The sequence below is a fragment of the Dendrobates tinctorius genome, unplaced genomic scaffold (assembly GCF_039654945.1).
Source record: "Dendrobates tinctorius isolate UK_male_01 unplaced genomic scaffold, ASM3965494v1 ptg000117l, whole genome shotgun sequence".
Taxonomy (NCBI): Eukaryota; Metazoa; Chordata; class Amphibia; order Anura; family Dendrobatidae; genus Dendrobates; species Dendrobates tinctorius.
In genome coordinates, this window is record NW_027361785.1 from 1,079,172 (window position 1) to 1,102,072 (window position 22,901).

General features: G+C 43.5%; 1 protein-coding gene across 5 annotated transcripts in view; it reads right to left on the reverse strand.

Moving 5' to 3' along the window:
• The window catches only part of NMS (neuromedin S), a 51,050-nt gene extending 30,593 nt beyond the window's left edge, over positions 1–20,457 (reverse strand). For 2 of the 5 annotated variants that reach the window (XM_073590467.1, XM_073590466.1), the window contains exons 1-4: positions 20,166–20,457; positions 18,188–18,243; positions 15,443–15,493; positions 2,906–2,965 (exon numbers count right to left, since the gene is read on the reverse strand). In XM_073590467.1, coding sequence (XP_073446568.1) covers positions 2,906–2,965; positions 15,443–15,493; positions 18,188–18,243; positions 20,166–20,310 — 312 coding nt within the window. In that variant the 5' untranslated portion in view covers positions 20,311–20,457. The remainder of the gene's footprint in view (positions 1–2,905; positions 2,966–15,442; positions 15,494–18,187; positions 18,244–20,165) is intronic. The other 3 variants (XR_012234968.1, XM_073590468.1, XM_073590465.1) reach the window with 3 other exon arrangements.
• Positions 20,458–22,901: the final 2,444 nt, after the last annotated feature.

The following is a 22,901-nucleotide window of genomic DNA, read 5'->3' on the forward strand; positions in this document are numbered from 1 at the left end:
AAACTGACATTTTTAGATCTCTCCACAGGTGTTCTATGGGATTCAGGTCTGGACTCATTGCTGGCCACCTTAGAAGTCTCCAGTGCTTTCTCTCAAACCATTTTCTAGTGCTTTTTGAAGTGTGTTTTGGGTCATTGTCCTGCTGGAAGACCCATGACCTCTGAGGGAGACCCAGCTTTCTCACACTGGGCCCTACATTATGCTGCAAAATTTGTTGGTAGTCTTCAGACTCCATAATGCCATGCACACGGTCAAGCAGTCCAGTGCCAGAGGCAGCAAAGCAACCCCAAAACATCAGGGAACCTCCGCCCTGTTTGACTGTAGGGACCGTGGTTTTTTCTTTGAATGCCTCTTTTTTTTCTTCTGGAAACTCAATGTTGATGCCTTTGCCTAAAAAGCTCTACTTTTGTCTCATCTGACCAGAGAACATTCTTCCAAAACGTTTTAGGCTTTTTCAGGTACGTTTTGGCAAACTCCAGCCTGGCTTTTTTATGTCTCGGGCTAAGAAGTGGGGTCTTCCTGGGTCTCCTACCATACAATCCCTTTTCATTCAGACGCCGACGGATAGTACGGGTTAACACTGTTGTACCCTTCGGACTGCAGGGCAGCTTGAACTTGTTTGGATGTTAGTCGAGGTTCTTTATCCAACATCCGCACAATCTTGTGTTGAAATCTCTTGTCAATTTTTCTTTTACGTCCACATCTAGGGAGGTTAGCCACAGTGCCATGGGCTTTAAACTTCTTGATGACACTGCGCACGGTAGACACAGGAACATTCAGGTCTTTGGAGATGGACTTGTAGCCTTGAGATTGCTCATGCTTCCTCACAATTTGGTTTCTCAAGTCCTCAGACAGTTCTTTGGTCTTCTTTCTTTTCTCCATGCTCAATGTGGTACACACAAGGACACAGGACAGAGGTTGAGTCAACTTTAATCCATGTCAACTGGCTGCAAGTGTGATTTAGTTATTGCCAACACCTGTTAGGTGCCACAGGTAAGTTACAGGTGCTGTTAATTACACAAATTAGAGAAGCATCACATGATTTTTCAAACAGTGCCAATACTTTTGTCCACCCTCTTTTTAATGTTCGGTGTGGATTTATATCCAATTTGGCTTTAGGACAATTCTTTTTGTGTTTTTTCATTTAAGACAAATTAATTGATGATAATAATACCAAAGAATTTGTGTTTGCAATCATTTTCAGGAAGAAACGGAGTATTATCTGACAAAATTGCAGGGGTGTCAATACTTTTGGCCACAACTGTACCTACAGGACATTGTGGTAGCTACAACTTTAAGATCTAATCCAAAATTCAAAGGAACACTTCCCTCATCCATACATTTTTATATGGCTATTTCAGAATTCTAGAGAATCTGTCACCAGGTTTACACTGACCATCTGAGAGCAACATAAAGTAGGGGCATAGATCCTGATTCGAATGCTGGGTTACTTCTTGGGCTTTTTGTTTTAATTTTGATAAAATAAAATTTTATCTGCTGTATCTCTACTAGTCCTCTCAGGGATAAGCTGCTTCTACATAGTCCTCAATATGCAATAGCTATGGCTATCCCCACTCCCACAATTGCCTTTCTGCCTATGCACAGTTTAGTACAGGTGGTGTTAGTTGGTGATGATGGAATCATCAGCAATTTTTTTTAAACTAAATCTAGGAGCCTAGTAAGTAACCCCCTGCTGGAATAAAGGTTTCTATCAACTTTTAATGCTGTCCTCAGATTGCTGAGAAGCATAAACATGGTCACATTCTCTTTAAAGGATTTGTTCAAACACAGACATGGAGATAAATGGGTAGCGATCAATATTTAATCTGTGAAGGTCTGTGTGCTATGATGAGTTGACCTCTATCATATGTTAGAGTGAAGCAGCAGTGGTCCCAGAAAAATATGTAAAAACCCAAACTGACCCAATAATAAAACGGCATTGAAATCCATAATGTTATATTGCACATTGAGCAAATATTCCAGCCTCCATTTCTGCAATTTTCATGTTTTATATATTTTTTGTTTACAGTACTATTTCTTCATGAATTTCTACACAAACCAAAGAATACAGCAGCACACTGTATACACTAAGATGTATGCAAACATTGACTATATTAAATTGAAACTCTATTATTGCTATACATAGAGTATACTTATAAAATAAAGGTACACTAATTAGCCTATTCATGTACCCAACAACCACAAAGAGTACCTTTGATGACACACTAAATATCAAATATGCCTCTCTTGGGCTAAAAGCCTACAAATAAAAAGGGAAGGTAGAATCCAACACTAATGAAAAACAACCATAGGCTGATGGGAGGAGTGCACAGTCAACTGGCAGAGCACACTGCCAGTGAGCCCAAGGCTATGTTTAATTAGTGCTGGATCCTACCTGTGTGAACAGAGCGCTGCTAGATTCTTTGGTTTGCATATAATGCTGTCATAGAAGCTTACACCTGTTCACATGTGCTATATTCTGTTAGGGGAGCTGATTAATTTTAATTTTTTGTATTATTAATTTACATGTGTAATAGTAAGCTAACATTGAAGCCTAGATATTGGCTGTCTTAGTGTCAAAGGTTCAGGCGTCAGAATGCACCCGTCCACCCTGGGACTTGAGAATGAAAACAGGCAAATAGATAATCATTCATTCGCTTGTCCTCATTCATTTGCTTGTTCTCTGTTGCATTTTTCCTCTCTAATTCCCTCAGTCACACTCTAGGTAAAGACCTCAGTCACTTATTCCCTTGAATACATCATGTCCTTCCAATGGGTAAGATTATTTCCCTTTCTATTACAGTTTGCCAAAGCCGCCATTTGTCTGCTTAAATAATTCCTGTTGTGTGTCTATATTGTTTTCATGACTGCTTACACTGACAAACAAATCTTCTATTGTCCTTACCTCATTAACTTTCATTCTGTTGTAAATGGAGCTACAAAGGTCCATGACAAAATCTGAGATCTGAAAAATGCATTATATTGTTAACATATATGATCACTATAACAGTTTTCTATGAAACAAAGACTGGTAATTTGGGTACAATATAATATCACCGGAGTTCACCTGTCACTTTGCGGCACTATAGCGTGACAATTTTCTCACACTGTAGTGCTGTAAAACTAGAGACTTATCTTCGATGACACACTGTGAGAGGATTATCTTATTGACACCTCTCCATTATTAACCAGGTTTAATGTCACCTTACAATAGCAAGGTGACATTAATCCCTTTCTACCCCATATGCCACCCGCTACAGGACAATGGGAATAGAGAGGATAAGGGTACCGTTACACTTAGCGACGCACCAACGATTCCGACAACGATACGATCTGGCTAAGATCGTTTGTGCATCGCTAGTAAGCAGTCATACAGGCCGATCTTCATAACGACGCATCAGCCATCAGCGATGTTACTAACGACCACGGCGATCGTTGGTACCATGTCACACACTGTCTATAATAGCGATTCAGACTTTGAATAGGCGTCCTTCAGCGCTATCTACTGTATATGAGTTCGGAGTCGCCAACGAGGTCGCTCGTCGTTGATAAGGGGCGTCAAACACAGCGATGCATACTGGTCAGCGTGACGCCAGCGATCAAAACATGATCCTGAACGTTCGTGCATGTCTAGGAGACAAAGTGTCTGCAATTATGACTGCGGGTTGTGCTTGTCCTGCCTCGCCCCGAGGTGATGGAGCCTTCTCCATCTGAAATGCAGGCAGCGGACTATCCCCACCAAGGTTTTCTCTATCTTTCCATGGTTTAAGCAAATTAACATGGTAAACCTGTTCTGGCTTTCTCCGTCCTGGCTGGTGTACCTTTTAGTCCACTGGCCCCACCTTTTCCATGATCTCGTAGGGTTCCTGCCACCTTGCAAGAAATTTGCTATCTACGGTAGGCACAAGTACCAACACCCGATCCCCAGGGCTACAGGTTCTTACCCGAGCCCCCCGGTTATAGACCCTACTCTGTGACTGTTGTGCTGCCTCCATATGTTCCCGGACTAAGGGTAGGACTGTCTCCATTCTTTCTTGCATTTTTGCAACATATTCTATCACACTTTTGTGGGGGGTACATTGGTTCTACCAGGTCTCTTTGGCTATATCGAGTAAAGGGGGTTTTACACATAGCGATATCGCTAGCAATATCGCTAAAGCATCACCGATTTGGTGACGCAGCAGCGATATCGCTAGCGATATCGCTATGTGTGATACTTACCTCCGATCGGCTCCCCCGCTGTCTGTCGCTGATCGCGCGAGATTGCGCAGCTCCATTTCTCGTCGGGCGCTTCCTGCTGGGCTACCTGCTGGCGCTGACGAGCGACATGTGGACGTGGACGGGAGGATGTCAGGATTGCCTCGTCTGAAAGCTAAGTAACGACCGCTGTATCGCTGCTGCATCGCTGTGAGATCTGCCTGTGTGGCAGCTCACTAGCGACCATTTAGCGATGCACCAGCGATCCTGACCGGGTTGTATCGTGGTCGGGATCGCTGGTGCATCGCTAAATGTAAAGGGCCTTAAGCCCCGTGGATGTCTGCCGTACAATAGTTCAAAGGGCGAGAACCCCCGTAGATGCCTGAGGCCCCTCCCGCACTGCAAACAACAAATATGGCAATAAGAGATCCCAGTCCTTCCCATCTTTGGAAACTGCCTTTTTTAACATGTTCTTCAGCGTCTTATTGAATCTTTCTACCAGACCATCTGTTTGGAGATGATAGACCGATGTGCGCCACTGTTTAACATTTAGCAAACGGCAGAGTTCCTTCATAATTTTTGACATAAAGGGGGTTCCCTGGTCTGTTAAAATTTCTTGAGGAATTCCCACACGCGAAAACATACCCATGAGTTCCTTTGCTATAAGCTTAGCTGATGTGTGGCGCAGCGGAATGGCCTCAGAATATCGAGTAGCATAATCTAGAACTACCAAGATGTGTTGGTGTCCCCTTGCCGACTTTATTGAGAGGCCCGACCAGATCCATTGCCACTCTCTCGAAGGGTACCTCTATGATTGGTAAAGGCACCAAGGGACTCTGAAAGTGAGGCTGGGGATTGGTTACCTGGCACACTGGACAGGAATTACAGTACCGTTTAACTTCTTCATGGACCCCTAGCCAGTAGAACCGCTGTAGAATTCAGTCTAGGGCTTTCTTTTGGCCCAAACGCCCCCCAAGTACATGCGCATGTGCTAAGTCCATTACCAGCCTATGATATGCCTGAGGTACCAGTAACTGTTCTACCATTTCCCCACGTACTTTCTTCACTCGGTACATCAAATCTTGGTTCAGCTCAATGCGTGGCAACACTGTAGCAGCCCCAGGTTGTTGGGGTTCCCCATTAACAAACAGTACATTTTCTCTGGCCCGGGCCAAAGTAGGGTCTCGGCGTTGCACCGTAACAAAATTGTCACCTGCTACATTCAAGTCTAACAACTCGGGTCCCGGCGGCAAGTCTTCCACCTCTCCAGCCAATACTTCTATGGGAGAATTCTTCCCCTCCTCCACCGAAGGGAAGGTTACTCCTACCGCCAGCACTTCTTCCTCCGGGCCACCAGGTTCATGCCCTACTTCTGGAGAATGTAAACTGGTTGCCTCTGGTGCTGGCAGTTGCTCCGTGGGTGGGACAACAGATGGCCACAGCACAGAAAATAAAGAAAATTCTCTTCCAATTATCACTTCATAATGCAGATTAGTCACAACCCCCACCTCGTGGCACTTCCTTCCCGCTGGCGTGTTTATCACCACTAGTGCGGTGGGATAGTCTTTTAGGTCCCCATGTATACACAACACCCCTATTTTCTGACCCGTATACTCACTGGTTTGTATCCAGCTGGCTCGTACCAGGGTTACAAGACTCCCTGAGTCCAAAAGTGCCACAGCTGGGGTGCCTTCCACTTCAACCCGACACAAATGTTCCACATTTGGACCTTTCGGGGTTCCCATTGCACACATCGGTTCGGCATAGTGAGACTGACGGTACCCAAAGTTTGTGTCCATGGGCTCAGCCAGGTGGGGGCAATCAGCTCTCATATGACTTGATTCCTGGCACCGCCAGCAGATTATGGGGCTCCTTACTTCCTCAGATAAGTCCTGAGCGGCCTTCCTGGGCTCCGCTCGCCGAACCAGGGGTGGAGATTTAGGGAACCTTCCTGTTACTTTCCGGGGAGTCCCTCCCTGTAGCTCTTTGGTAGCCCCATACCTTTCTATGAGATCTCTCATCTGCATGGCATTAGTAGGGGATGCCTGTCCGACCCATGTCTGGAGGGAGGGGGGCAAAGCCCTCCAAAACTTATCAATCACTATGCGGTCCAGCATGCCCGTGGAGGACAACACCTCAGGCTGCAGCCACTTTCGTAACAGTTGCATCAGGTCGTAATACTGGGACTGAGCTGGCTTGGAGGGGGTAAACTCCCACTGGTGTACCCGCTGGGCCTGAACTAACACATTTACCCCAAGACGTGCCAGTATCTCACCCCTGACGACCGTGTAGTCCGCCCTTTGCTCCGTGGGTAGGTCCTGATACGCTTTCAAAGGTCCTGGGGCCAGAAACGGAGCGATGATTTCTGCCCACTGGTCCCGGGGTAGCTTCTCTCTCTCAGCGACTCCTTCGAGCATCTCCAGGTACGCCTCCACATCGTCCGACTTCTCCATTTTGGGAACCGCTGTACGAACCGCTTTCTGGACGTCATGGATTCCCCGGTTAGTTCCTTTTGTCTGCGCTGTCGTGATATGCTGTATCAACAGCGGATTGGTTTCCTGCTGCTGCTGCATTGCCTGCTGATGCATAGCCTGCTGTCGCATGGCCTCCTGCTGCTGCTGCCGCAAGGCCTCCTGCTGCTGCTGTGTAGCCTGCTGCTGCATAGCCTGCTGCTGTCGCATGGCCTCTATGAGCATTTTTACCGTGGCCTCCATTTCTGGAAAGTTCCCCTCCTGGGTCTGTGCCACTCGTTTCACCCAGGACATAGGCTGGGGTACAAATCAAAAATAAGAAAAACAGCCCGGCCTCACTGCGTATGCCCGCATTCTCCACCAATTGTAGGGATTTGCTCTGGTAGGTAATGGCATGGCTGCAGTAATGAGGCAACACACAGGTTTAAAGTCCAATTTCAGTGGTTTAATTCAGTTGCAAACAGCAGATTAACAGAAAGTAAGGAAAAACATAAATATACTCCAGCTTGGAGAACCACTGGTCCCAGACTCACCCCTTGCACGGGAAAGGCCTTAACTAAGTGGCTGCCAGGTCCGCAGCATCTGCCAGGTGCCATTCCCAGGGTTGATGAGAGTCTTGCTGCTATAGTCCTGCAGCACGGGGATCCTGTATACATGTTCAGGCTAAGTCCAGTCAAGTTCCTGTAACTTCCAGACACACACTCACCATGTGCCAAACACCAACCTACTGTCATGCCTTCAGCCGCAGGCCCTGTCTCCACTGCACAGGGAGACCAGCGCCCATCTCGCAGCTCCACTGCTACTACTCACCCTGTCCGTGGCTCCAGACAATCAGCGGCTCCTTTCTCTGCTAAGAACTTGCGTCCTCTTGGCAGGTCTCCTGGTAATGCTCTTAGGAGGCGCCCCGCTTCCTGCACATACTTAAAACAGCAGGGCACCTGTTCTCTATTAGGGCTGTCTGTGCTGTGATGTTGTGTGCATAAAAGGCATCCTCCTCTTGAGGGAGGTTCCTGAACAACGTTTTCATTCTGTGGGATCTCTGCCTCCCACTCAGGCCACACTCTGCTGTGCTCTGCGTTCTGAAGTCTGTTGTTTGCATTATTCTAACATCTCTGTCTCCTCATAATCCTCTGCTGGCAATTCCCTCTCCTGGATCCTTCTGGGCACTCCGGTTTCTACCTCAGACTGACCAAGGCTCTCCTCTTGGAATCATCCAGTTACCATTGCAGGCTAGATCAGCCTTTCCGTGTTTACACAGACCTTCCGGGATTCTTGCCACCTCCTCTATACGGTCTGTATGTGTCATCCCTCTGGTCCGAGCATTGCAGCATTAAGGTCATCTGGTGTTGCGATGGGGGAGCCCCTGTATAGGGGTACACCTTGCCCGGTGCTCCACTACGTGGTTCTGTGTCATGGTCCAGAGGGTTCTTCCCTCAGGCACCTTGTCCTTTTGTTTGCTTTCTTTAATAAAAATCCTTAGTTTTTTGAAGCTCATTCTCCTGTCTCTTGTGTATCGGGTATACAGCTACCACTGCACCATCAGTGGTCTAGTCGGTCCACTATACATCTTCATGCCCTGTGGGCGTAACACAGCCCATAACCCCTCCCAAAAGTGAGGTAGACATCACATGGGCTGATCACGTGACCATGACATCATCGCAGGTCCTGTCTTTAGGGAAAAACTCGGCCAAACATTAATCTGCTGGGAGAAATGTATCTCCCATCCAGTAAAACACCCTAAACACCCTTTACTGTACCACAACACACACACAATATGTATCACGCTCATGCCCTGACTGGTAAGCGTGAGCCAGGGGGTTGTGGCCCCACTGTGCCACAAACCAGACTACCCTGGAAGGGGAGTGACTATGACGGCTACCTCGGTTTTTGCTGGAGCCTCTGTTGGTGAGGTCAAGCTTGTGTGGCAGGTAGCTGCCAAGTGCCACTCCAGGGTGGTGTCTGGCTGTGGCTGCTGATCCCACTCAGGGACAAGACACTTAGACAGGTGCGACTGACAGGCAGGCAGGCATGGCTGAGACACAGGGCAGACAGGCATGGCTGAGACACTGGGCAGGCAGGCACGGCTGAGCCATTGTGTTAGAATCTGTTCTGTTTGTGACTATCTGCCATTTTCTTGTAGTTTTCTGGCTGCTGGTCTTTTTCCCATGGTGCTGGGTTTGTCTTGGGTCAGGTGATTGTATCACTCTTTATTAACCTGCACCTGTCTCCCATTCCTTGCTGGACAGCAGTGTTAATCCACTTGAAGTCTGGCTTGGAGCCTTGCTTTGCCTTCTGTGTGTTTAATTAGTGCAGTTCTGGGACCTCTGGTTCTGATAGTCTTAGTTTCTGTTTTCAGTTTGTTTCTGCAGCCTTTTCTTTGTTTTCTATTAGGAGGTGACCAGTTTTTGTACCCAGTCCTTAGATCTTTCAGGGACCCCTTCCCCCTATCTATAGGTCTTCGCTTGAGATTAACCTAGGATCGTCGGTGGGTCTATTCACAAGGAATGGGTCACCCTCTCCATCGTAGGGTATCAGCCTAGTCGCAGTGCAGGGTCAGTTTTCCCCCCCTCCTACCCAAGTCCTGTGCTGCAGAACCGTACCACGCTAGGCAGGCACAGCTGAGACACTGGGCAGGCAGGCATGGCTGAGACACTGGGCAGGCAGGCACGGCTGAGACACTAGGCAGGCAGGCACGGCCGAGACACTGGGCAGGTGTGGTGTGTGAAGGAACAGGTAGAGACCTGTTCACACAGCAGGTGCAGGTATGGGTCCTGATAGGAGGGAGTGGAGTATGATGGGACAGGTTTGGACCTGTTCACACAGGAGGAGGGCTGCAAGGTTGCAGAGTACAGGCAGAGCTTGCAAGGGTGCAGAGCTTGCAAGGGTGCAAAGCAGGCAGAGCTTGCAAGGGTGCAGAGCAGGCAGAGCTTGCAAGGGTGCAGAGCTTGCAAGAGTGCAGAGCAGGCAGAGCTTGCAAGGGTGCAGAGCTTGCAAGGGTGCAGAGCAGGCAGAACTTGCAAGGGTGCAGAGCAGGCAGAGCTTGCAACAGTGCAGAGCAGATAGAGCTTGCAAGAGTGCAGAGCAGGCGGAGCTTGCAATGGTGCAGCGCAGGCAGAGCTTGCAAGGGCCCAGAGCAGGCAGAGCTTGCAAGAGTGCAGAGCAGGCAGAGCTTGCAAGGGTGCACAACTTGCAAGGGTGCAGAGCAGGCAGAGCTTGCAAGGGTGCAGAGCAGGCAGAGCTTGCAAGGGTGCAGAGCTTGCAAGAGTGCAGAGCAGGCAGAGCTTGCAAGGTTGCAGAGCAGGCAGAGCTTGCAAAGGGTGCAGAGCTTGCAAGGGTGCAGAGCTTGCAAGGGTGCAGAGCAGGCAGAGCTTGCAAGGGTGCAGAGCAGGCAGAGCTTGCAAGGGTGCAGAGCTTGCAAGAGTGCAGAGCAGGCAGAGCTTGCAAGGGTGCAGAGCAGGCAGAACTTGCAAGGGTGCAGAGCAGGCATAACTTGCAAGGGTGCAGAGCAGGCAAAGCTTGCAAGGGTGCAGAGCAGACAGAGCTTGCAAGGGTGCAGAGCAGGCGGAGCTTGCAAGGGTGCAGAGCAGGCAGAGCTTGCAAGAGTGCAGAGCAGGCAGAGCTTGCAAGAGTGCAGAGCAGGCAGAGCTTGCAAGGGTGCAGAGCTTGCAAGGGTGCAGAGCAGGCAGAGCTTGCAAGGGTGCAGAGCAGGCAGAGCTTGCAAGGGTGCAGAGCTTGTAAGAGTGCAGGGCAGGCAGAGCTTGCAAGGTTGCAGAGCAGGCAGAGCTTGCAAAGCATGCAGAGCTTGCAAGGGTGCAGAGCAGGCAGAGCTTGCAAGATTGCAGAGCAGGCAGAGCTTGCAAGGGTGCAGAGCAGGCAGAGCTTGCAAGGGTGCAAAGTAGGCAGAGCTTGAAGGACGCAGAGCTTGAAGGCCGCAGAGCAGGCAGAGCTTGCAAGGGTGCAGAGCTTGCAAGGGTGCAGAGCAGGCAGAGCTTGCAAGGGTGAAGAGCAGGCAGAGCTTGCAAGGGTGCAGAGCACAGACAGGGAGGACACAAGGAAAGACACAGCAAGGAGATATGCCACAGACTAGGAGACAGGGAGACAAAGGTAGGACAGAGTTCAGACAGGGAAACAGTACGAGACAAGGTACAGGGACCGAAGTATACACAGATACAAAGCAAGATACAAAGCAAGGCTTAGACCAAGACAAGACATGGAGTAATAGCACAGGGACCAGGAAATACTGCCTCCTGGAGGGCAGGCAAGACAGGTACAAGACAAAGCTAGGACAAGACACAGAGACCAGGATATTCTGCCTCCTGGAGGGCAGACAGAGAGAACCAAGCAAGGCTAGGAGAAAGACCCCCAGAGAAGGAGATACACAGAAGAGGACCTGGCAGGCTCAGTAGCAAGATACTGAGCTAACACATTGCACAGGCCCAGTTCAGTGGGTGGAGCAGCCCTAAATACTAGAGGGCTCTTGGTAATTGGTTAGGGACACATTAGCCAGGTGCACCCTGACTCCATAAGAACGAGAGAGTTCTGGCGCCGCCTCCTATACACACAGTCAGGAAATATGAACAGAGCAGAGAGGAGACAAGAGGCACAGAACATGGAGCTGGCAGCAGACAGAAATCACAGCATGGTCTTGAGCAGTGACCAAGTTGGTGAATGGGGGATGGGAGGCCATGCAGCGATGCCAGCAGGGTTGTTACACTATATGTATACATGTATTCTATCTATTTTAACATGTCAGTGTGATTTTACAGTATAGTGCACTAAATTGCCGGCTTTTCTAAAGGACACTGGTGAATATTTCTCGCAAGTCTCACGCTCAGTCTCCGCAAGATAAACTGCCTACTCTATGGGTACCCTGCGGTGATTCCGGATGTGTTCAATGAGCACATCTGGAATCACTGCGCAGACAGAAGGGGGCAGGGCTGGTTTTCTGCTCCGTCCAAAGCGCTGCGTTAACGGTACGTGGAAACTAACCCTTTGAAGTAGATCCTGGCTGTGTGTCACAGCCATCATTTTCGGGGTATGGGCTAGGTTCAACCTGTAGGCCCACTCAATAGACCCACTCTTAATTTGCACTGTACATGTATGGCAAATGTTGGGAAGGTGTTAGTATATAAAACTGTGTTTGACCTTTATTTATGGAATTATTCATGTAAAAACTCTTTGACATGCAATATAGATATTAAAATGGACATACAGAACACAATTTAGATGCAAAAATGCCTTTGTTTTCCAAGACAAAAAACTGCCAATTATGCCGACATTTGCGTGAATCCAGCCTTATTCTATGTATCCACGATGAGCTTTTGGTGAGTTTTTGATGCTGCGTATTTTTGCTGCGTCAAAAACTCAGTGTCTTACAATTCCGGCAAAGTGAATTTGATTTATAGAAATCTCATGGCCACTGTGCATAAACTGACCTGGGTATTTCAAATCTGCAACAAGTCAATTTCTTTTGCGGGTGCGCTGAGCTTTGTGTGTGGATTTTTCACACAGACTTGCATTAGATGCGGAAAATCCGCATGTAAAAAATGCACGTGCGTCTTTGGTGCATTTCCACAGTGGAAACGCAACAAAATGCATGTAATCCACACTTAAGTATATCAATAATGTTTTGTCAAAGCCAAATACCAGGAAGTATAAAAAATAAAATAGCTTTATTTAAAGCTTGACACACCAAAAAGAGAATAAATCAATGCAACGTCAAAAACATGATAAAAACACAATGAAAAAACGCAAGTTACCTAATTTAAATAATAGGTGCAGAAATTATGCAGCATCAAAAACTCACCAAAAGCTCATTGTGGGAACATAGTGTACAGGATCCTTCACATCAGTTTTTATTGTAAGGCTGTGTGCACACGTTGTGGTTTCTTATGCGTTTACGCAGCGTTTTTGGACTTGCGGAATTGCTTTAAATCCGCAGTGACGTACAGTACCAATGATAGTCAATGGGACTTTGAGAATTGCTGTGCACATCAATTCTTTGTGCGAAAACGCAGCATTTCTGTACCCATTGACTATACATTGAGTAAGGCAAATCCGCACATCAAAAAATGCATGACAATCCGCAAGAAATCTGCATCAATTTCCCTTGAAATCTGCAAGCATTTTGGCCAGCGCTTTCTGCCAAGAGATGCAGATTCTGTGCGGAAAATTCCACAGACCAATCCACAACATGTGCACATACCCTAAGAGTGCGATCCGTGTTTTTCATGGATAGCACTCGTGCCTCTAATAGTCTATGGGATAGCTCACATATCCAGTTTATTCCTGGGGTTGAGTGGTCCTTAAAAAAGCACGTAGACTCCTCCAAAATTGATCCGAGTGTTGTATCAAACTTACAAATGCAAGTCTATGGACCAGGAAAAAATCAGACAGTGCTTAGTTGCTTCTGTGTGTTGTCCATTTCTTATCAGTTTTTTTCATCCAAGGAAAGCTGGTGAAATTCTGACCAGGTTCTGATGGCAAAAACTGGCACACTGACCAAACTCTGATGACACTCTGATCAAAAACACTGATGAAACTCAGACCATTTTTTTTTGTACGAGAGAAATCCCTGATGTGTGAAGGAGCTTTTTGGGTTAGGTTCACGGTTCCCATGAGCATATAAAAAAAATCGGTCAGACTTTCATCCTGAAAAGTGTTATGATTTTTTTTCTCACTTGTCATCTACAGTATATACAATCTGTTTTTTGTTATTAAAAAGCTATTAATCATTTACAAGACCATGTACAGTTTCTCATGTTACAGAATTGCAAATATCTGTAAAAATTGGGTGCTAAACTGTGGCTCTGTATGGAATCTGATTTTTCTTCTCGCACCCATAGACTTGAATGGGCGAGTCTCATCTTATTTTGGAGAAAAATCGTGCATGCTGTGATATTTTTCACATGCAGATTCAGTGAGTTACAAAAATCATTCATCTGCTCTGCCTCGTTGAATAACATTGGTCCGATGCGTTTGGTTTTTTTAATGGACAGTGCTCAGTCTGAAAATACAGTCGTGTGCACGAGCCTTTTGTCAGATGCCTGGTGATCAAGTCTCAAGTGTCATCCCAATTGTGTCCAATAACAAGGACAATGAAACGCCAACAGAGACTGACAGGTGACCAGACCAATGAAGTGAAGGTGTAAGTTTTGTGTTGTAGATTTTACCTCATCTGAGGTGAGTAACCTGCAGACAAATCTACACTAAAATATACTAAATTTTGTGCAAAATTGTAGCTGAAAATGTGCATGTGGTTTATTGATACAAAAGAAACAATATGGTTTCTGACAGGAATCCTGTGGAAAATTTCTGAAGCAATTCCTAAAAATAAGCTTAAAAGGCTGACCAAATAGCCAGAATTGATTTTTGCAAGAATGAGCACTACCAATTAACTTAAATAACTAAAATTGTTTTTTGATGATACTGTACGTGCGGTTTTAAGCGAGAGGGAGACTGAATATTACACCCAACTGTCTTTTTGTATAAATGGTGTGAATACATATAGAAATACAAAACTCATCTTACTCACTCTGTAATGCCATATTCACACATTCAGTATTTGGTCAGTGTTTTACCTCAGCATTTGTAAGCTAAAACCAGGAGTGGGTGAGAAATCCAGAAGTGGTGACATGTTTCTGTTAAGGCCCTTTTACATTTAGCGATGCACCAGCGATCCAACCAGCGATCCGACCCGGTCAGGATCGCTGGTGCATCGCTAAATGATCGCTAGTGAGCTTTCATACAGAAAGACCTCACAGCGATGCAGCAGCGACACAGTGCACGATACTTACCATTCACACACAGCGATCCTGCGTCCTCCCGCCCGCCTCCACACGTCGCTGGACGTCACAGCAGGAAGTCTCAGCAGGAAGCACCCGACGAGAAATGGAGCCGGACATTCTCGCGCGATCAGCGATAGACAGCGGGGGAGCCGGTCGTTGGTAAGTATCACACATAGCGATATCGCTAGCAATATCGCTATAACGTCACAAAACCAGTGACGTTTTAGCGATATTGCTAGCGATATTGCTTAGTGTAAAACCCCCTTTAGACTTTTCCTCTGACTGTTCCACTCCTGGATTTGGCTTACAAATACTGAGGTAAAATACTCACCAAATACTGATAGTGTGAATGTGGCCTAACACATATGATGGTAGCTATAATTAGCCGTTAAATTAAAATGAGAAAGGCACAATATGCTTTGTGCTGTCTAGATATTAGAGTGTAACCCATCCTTGTTTTCTGACCACTATATTCATGATGGGAGAGCTCCTTCCATCTCATTCTGTGCCTTTCACCAGTGACAGGTGATTGTTCTGTATAAACCCAAATACATGTCTGGTATATAAATACTATGAACTCATACCTCATGAATACAGTAGCCTCAATGGTGGGTCTCTGTATTTCTGGTTTTGCCGTTTTTGCCAAATGGTTCAAAAAATGTTAACTAGATCTAGACCAATTTTAAAAAGGCCTGTCCCTGTAATATGTAGTTCTCAAAAAGGAAATCACACGCAGATTACTTAGATTTCGGCACCCGTACTATACTTGAATAATACTTTGCCTGTTGAAGAAAATCAACAGAGATGTTTTCTGAAGATCATCATTGTAAAGGTCATCGGTTGGACATTTTAAGAATATATACAATAACAGGCTGTATATGACATGGTGACTGCCTCATAAAGAATTCAGTAACGGTACAGTGTCTGGTCACACATAACACTGTCACCCACAGTATACATTACATGTGTTCATTCTTATGGTTTTACCTGGGGTTGATCTGACAGCGCTGTCCACTGACTGAAGCAGAATGCAAGTCTCTAGACAAAAAAGGAGGCAGGAAAATAGATCTCACATATGATTAACTGCAACTTGAAATACTGTAAAACATTACTATCTATTTAAACCCATATTTTGTGTAATCCTAATCTTAGCACAATGACACATGGTTGTCAAAGTCTGCACCCATTTGCTAATGCACAGATTAGTTATATATATTATTCATAAAGAACCAGGGAAGGTGAGGTTAGCTGTATTTTCTGATTTTACAGGTTCTGTTTTCCACAGGGAAATTAACAGCAAAGTCATGATTTTATGTAGATTTACTGTTGAGGATTTCCCTGTGAATAGTTGCTGAATCGCTGTTGAAGCTTTCTGCAATAATTCCACTGTACTCATCAAAGGTCAGAGATTAGATATCCAGTGCACCCCTAGGTCATTTCATGTCAAAATCTGTGATGTGACTCAAAATTAGAACTTAAGAATTACAGTTTGCCAATACTTTTGGTTTCCTCCTTTTTAGAATCCTGATTTGCCCATAAATGGACCATTGTTTAAAAGATCCTGAAGATGGAACACCACAACCAAAGAAGCAACAGATTGGGACGGGGCTTGGTATTATATTTCCACTTATTCTATCAATACCCTATCTATAGAATTGTCTTGCAAGGCTTTATTGAGATGGTAAATGGTACCCACTCAAATTTCTAAGTCTGTTCCATTCTACTGACCTATCTGCTTCTGTGAATATGGTTTGCAAGGTGACATGTTACACTCCTGGTGGTCATGCACATGGTTGGTCTAGTTCTGGTCTATAATGTACTATCTATTTATTTCCTTATTTGACATCTACTTCCAGAAAAAAATTTGGGAAGCTCTTCTACATTTTTAAACAGCTGCATTAAAACTTTCCAATTAAAAATTGTGTCATCTTCATTCCTTGCTCACAAAAAAAATAGAAAAACCCTATATCCCATTTGGAGAAGTTAAGTCCAAAATGGATGGTTTTCTAATTATTAAAAAACTTATCAGCATTTTAACAAATAAGAATAGGGAATTCGCTAAGATTTGATAGCCCTAGATTACATATCAACATCATCTTGTTCAGACAAACTTTAGTACAAAGTTTGGTTATGAGAACTTGACTCGAACTTGACGCAGAAACCAAACCCCATGTAAGTTAATGGGGGACCTGAACTTTGGTGCTGTAAAATAGTAAGAGTAAGGCTGTGTTCACACACAGCGTTTTTTTAGCAGTATTTTTAGCGGATTTTCCAATAAAACCGCTATAAAACCGCTAAAAATAAGCTTCCCATTAATTTCTATGCATTTTGCACTTTTTGTGCATACTGATGCGTTTTTTATCACGAAAAAACGCTTTGTGGTAAAAAAAACACAGCATGCTCATTAATTTCGCGGATTTTTCCGCGTTTCTTGCTATTTCTATGCGTCTTGAAAATGCGCGGGGAAAAAAAGCATAAAAACCGCGCATTTTTTGCGCAGAAAAAAACGCGTGGTTTCTGGGAAGGGAGTCAGGTTTTTCAGCAGAAATTTTCTGCTACGTGTGCACGTAGCCTAAGGGTTAGGGGGCTGCAAAAGGAAGCAAACTGTGGGAGAGAGCAGGACTATTGCCGTGCAAACAAATATGGATAGGGAAATTACTTAACACAGAATAAAAAGAAAGTAATAATCATTAACTAGGAGGAGGTCCATGTGGAGAAGAGGAGCAGTGCCTTGCATATGTAGTTTACTGTACTTGTTAATAAATAAATAAAAAACTATGTGGTGTCGCCACTATTTTAATAACCAGCCAAGGAAAATCAGACAGCTGTGAGCTTATTATGCTGGGAAGGGGCCAATATCTAAGGACCTTAACCAGCCTATTAATATCAGGCCCCACCTTTTTGCTATGTCTTTCCGGGTTATTAAAAATGGGCGGACCCAAACAAAATGATGTACCCCCCATTTTGAATAACCACCCAAGGCAAAGAAGACAGCTGGGGGTTTGATATTAATAGGCTGGGAAGGTGCATGGGTATTGATTTATATAGATATACAGTCATATGTTAAAGTTTGGGCACCCCTATTAATGTTAACCTTTTTTCTTTATAACAATTTTGGTTTTTGCAACAGCTATTTCAGTTTCATATATCTAATAACTGATGGACTCCGTTATATTTCTGGATTCAAATGAGATTTATTGTACTAACAGAAAATGTGCAATCTGCATTTTAACAAAATTTGACCGGTGCAAAAGTATGGGCACCCTTATCATTTTCTTGATTTGAACACTCCTAACTACTTTTTACTGACTTCCTGAAGCACTAAATTGGTTTTGTAACCTCATTGAGCTTTGAACTTCATAGCCAGGTGTATCAAATCATGAGAAAAGGTATTTACTTTAACATATGACTGTAAGTGATGTATGTTTCATGAAGCTATAAATTTATAGTTCGGTCCTCTTGCCTATCAATATATTTGAAATTTGACAGCATAAAATGCTATTATTTCTATTGTGATAATGTCAAATAAAATCTAAACATTGACAATATTGTCATAACTTTGTAATATGAGAAACTGGAAATAAAAAAACAACAATTATATAAACAACTAAGATATTTCATGGAGACGGAAAACGGACGTGTGCATGAGCACAAGTGTCACAAAGATGGAACCATATAACTCCTCTTTCCCCTTGTGCATTCTTATAGAAAGTCTAGTAAGAACAACTATACCTCACTCTCTGGAATATCCAATCCATCCACATAGTGCGCTGCTGACTGGGGAAAACCTGTGATGAAATAAAATGTTTATCAACTCAATCACAATTTACAGCTTGATGGCTACACTTCACACAGTGGCTACCATTCAAGTCTGTGAATTTATATTAAATGCAGTATCATCTAAATAAGTACCCCCTAGAGATAGGTGTGAAAAAAGAAGAGTATAAAGGCTATAGAAAATTATCTCTGGCTCAGGGGGTCTGTGGCTTAATTGGATTAAAATGAAGTTGGTCTTTGAAAAGCACAATTAATGATCCAAACGAGATTAACAGGGCACCCAACAGGTTTGTTGCATTGCAGGGCTGAGGCTATGAACACAATATGTTTTTTATTTTGATTTTTTTTTAATTTGTTAGATAGATACAGCAGCAACATAGATAAATAGATGGGATATTCATCTTGCACATTTTACATACATAAAAGGGAAAATAGATGATATTGCACCTAGTGGATGGCAGCCTCATAAATCTGCTTTTGTGATAATCACATATTACATTTTTGTAGTCATAGGTTCCTATTAAAGCTGCAGTCAATATAATGTCATCTTGATTTTTTGAGATATCACAATGCAATTTTGAATGTCATTTTTACTGTTGACTAAAATAAGACACCATTACTAGTTCAGAGAAAATTGTCAGGGCTGTAATATTGCGTTACAAAGCAATGTACTTAGCGTGGGCAATTTTGTCATGCGATATTATCAACATATCAAGATAAAAGTTGTCCGGGATAAGTATGAATCTACACTTTATGCTTTTCCCTTTAGGAATCATTATCCTATTCAATCATCATGCTGTCAAAGGTCATTATTTTTTAAAGAGAATTAATGCCAAAACTGTTCGCCATATATATTGTTACATTTTGCACTGGAATTATTCCTTAACATACTGGGAATCAATAGCAAATTCTGATCAATCAGTTTTAAAGTGTTAGCCAGTATTATGTTAATGATTTATCACTTTATAAATGGAAACTTTTACAACTTTCTAATATACTTTGCTATTTCCTTCCTAACATCCAGATACCAGTTTGCTGTGAGTAAATGCTTCATGCAGTAAATATAGTTAGTGCTCTCAGCTGATAAGTTGATACAGGTCAGACATTGTTCTTTGAGCTAATGATACATTGTAGTAAACTTCTTTATTCTTTTTTTTATATAGCGCTAACATATTCCGTAGGGCTTTACAAGTTTGCACACATTATCATCCCTGTCCCCGATGGGGCTCACAATCTAGAATCCCTATCAGTATGTCTTTGGAGTGTGGGAGGAAACTGGAGAACCCAGAGGAAACCCACGCAAACACGGGGAGAACATACTCCTCCTTGCAGATGCTAACCACTGAGCCACCGTGCTGCCCAAACTTGCTCATAAAGTTTCACAGAGACTGGATACCACTGTAATAAATGGTTTGCTGCTTCTGAATGGATGCAAAAATATTCTCATTAACTGAGAGCAAACATATTTTGAACACACAGGTGAACTGAAACACAATGTATGGTGCTCATTTAAAACCAGAAAAACTCTTAACATTCTTTATAATCACAGTACTTTATATGTACATACTTGAGTGTTATCACATTACTTAGCTTTCTTTTCCTCTATCATAAAAACACACTAAGTAAAATGTCTTATATGTGGGAAATTAAGAGATTAAACTCCTGCTCAGGTAATAGACTAACATGAGAATATTTATTTCGTGTCATGTAAATACCAGTCACTAAATCCATTTAATATAAATATTACACAAACTATCTAATACAAGTTAGTTATGTAGTAATATATATATTAACACAACATAATCAGGATATTTTTACAGAATTAAATTTGGGAATATTCTATTTACATTAATTGCTTGTCATCCCGGTAACAGGAGATGACGTTAAGTCTTAATTACATGGATAGTTTGTATTAAAGGTGATAGCCTCTTACCTGAGCAAAGCTGTAGGGAGCTCAGGCAGCAGATTACAAACAGCAGAGGCAATGGTGGATGGTGTTTTACAGATTTGATCTTAAGCAGTTGCCTCTTCCTCTCTGTAGATGACTTGCCTTCTTTGTGTGTCCTGTACTTGAGCATCTTGCCAGGAACTGCCGAAGGCTAGATCTGTGAGTCTGTATCTGGCTCATCCACAGTGCTGTGATATCTCTTTAAACGTAACACTGTATCCCATAGGAGTGGAGGCAATCAGCACCTTGCAGGGTCCTACTTTCTATCCTGGTGTCATGCTGAGCTCTTATTTATGAGGCATTGCCCCCCCCAAATCAATGTTGCCTGATTAGCTAAGGATTGAGTAAGTAGGGAAGAGGAGAGGATCTATATTATTGCGCAATAGGGAATCTTATAACTAACACTGACTTTGGAGCTGATAGGAAATGCGACTCATGAACACTATGTGATATCACTATACTTGCCCTTAGAAATATAATAGCTTTTCTACTTCCCATGGAGTTTATTAACAATTACTATTTTATGACATTTGCCGATGGTTGTACTCAGAGATCGTACAAAAAAATGAGTTTTCAAGAAGTGATTCTGAGATTGTATAGTCTTACGTAAGAGATGATCTAATAGCCTTTACTACCATCGACTCCTTGTTAAGCACTTTATGGTGCAATTTGCACATTTTGCTTACAAAACAACAAGTCCTAATTTTAGTTTTGCACTTAATCCCTCCATTATGTCAATGTTTCATTGAAAAATCTCCAGAGAAATCACTTCCATTAGGAGTTTGACCACTGGGATAGACTTGGATTATTGAAGTATTAGTCAAACGGATTTTTTTAATAATAAAAAAGGCTAGCAAAGGAAATGAGATAGTAGACCTCCAATTGCCTGAAGGCTGGATATAAATATTTATGCTCAATAATTAATTTCACTGATTGATGTATTAACATTATACAGCTCTGGCAAAAATTAAGAGACCACTGCACAGTTTAATAAAAATCAGCTTCTCTACATGTCTGACAGCCATTCCATTCCAGTGTCAGTTGAATTCCAACCAGAGTACACCTCATTCTACTTAATGTGCTTCTGATTAGGTGATCACCTGAACCAAATCTTTTTTAACGAAAGAAAGTATAAAAACCCTGCTGTGGTGTTCACAATCCTCTTGCAATAGGACAAGCTGGATGGCAAAACAAGTGCTAGTAATATCCCAAAAGCAATAGGAATGAAAAAATAACTTTTAACCATGCCAAAGGAGTTGAAAAGAAAATTCTTGAGTGAAGAAAAGAAGGGCTCAAATCTGGCTTTACTAGCAGAGGGATTCAGTGAGCGTCATGTTGCCTGCATCCGTAAAATTTCTAAAATGGCAGTCCATTACAACAAGGTCAAGCAGCAGACATTGGGGACAACAAAGCTACAGACCAGCAGAGGGTGAAAATGACTCTCCACTGACCAGGATGACCGTCATCTTATTCGAATGTCACTCAGCAACCGCAGGATGACATCAAGTGACCTACAAAAGGAATGGCAAATGGCAACTGGGGTGAAGTAAACGGCTAGCACAGTTCGTAACAGGCTCCTAGAGGCAGGGCTCAGGTCATTTAAAGCTAGAAAAAGCCTTTCATCATTGAGAAGCAAAGGAGAACCAGGCTGAAGTTTGCCAAAGACCATAAAGACTGGACCATAGAGGACTGGAGTAAGGTAATCTTCTCTGATGAGTCTAATTTTCAGCCTTGCCCAACACCTGGTCGTCTAATGGTTAGACGGAGACATGGAGAGGTGTACAAGCCACAGAGTCTTGCACCCACTGTGAAATTTGGTGGAGGATCGGTGATGAATCATAGAATCATAGAATCATAGAATCATAGAATCGTAGAGTTGGAAGGGACCTCCTGGGCCATCTGGTCCAACCCCCTGCTCAAAGCAGGATTCGCTAAATCATCCCAGTCAGATGTCTGTCCAGCCTCTGTTTGAAGACTTCCATTGAAGGAGAACTCACCACTTCTCGTGGCAGCCTGTTCCACTCATTGATCACTCTAACTGTCAAAAAGTTTTTTCTAATATCTAATCTGTGTCTCCTCCCATTCAGTTTCATCCCATTGCTTCTAGTCTTTCCTTGTGCAAATGAGAATAAAGTTGATCCTTCTACAATGTGACAGCCCTTTAGATATTTGTAGACAGCAATTAAGTCTCCTCTCAGTCTTCTCTTTTGCAAACTAAACATTCCCAAATCCTGCAACCTTTGCAGACCGGTCACCATTCTGGTCGCTCTTTTCTGAACTTGCTCCAGTTTGTTGATGTCTTTTTTAAAATGTGGTGCCCAAAACTGGACACAATATTCCAGATGAGGTCTGACCAAAGAGGAGTAGAGGGAAATAATGACTTCACGTGATCTAGACTGTATGCTTCTGTTAATACATCCTAGAACTGCATTTGCCTTTTTTGCTGCTGCATCACACTGTTGACTCATATTCAGTCTGTGATCTATTAGTATACCCAAGTCTTTTTCACATGTGCTGTCACTTAGCCCTATTCCTCCCATTCTATATATGCTTTTTTCATTTTTATTGCCCAGATGTAGTACTTTGCATTTCTCCCTGTTAAAAACCATTCTGTTAGTTACTGCCCACTTCTCCAGTTTATTTAAATCTTTTTGAATCCTCTCTCTCTCTTCTCTAGTATTAGCTATCCCTCCTAGCTTTGTGTCATCAGCAAATTTAATC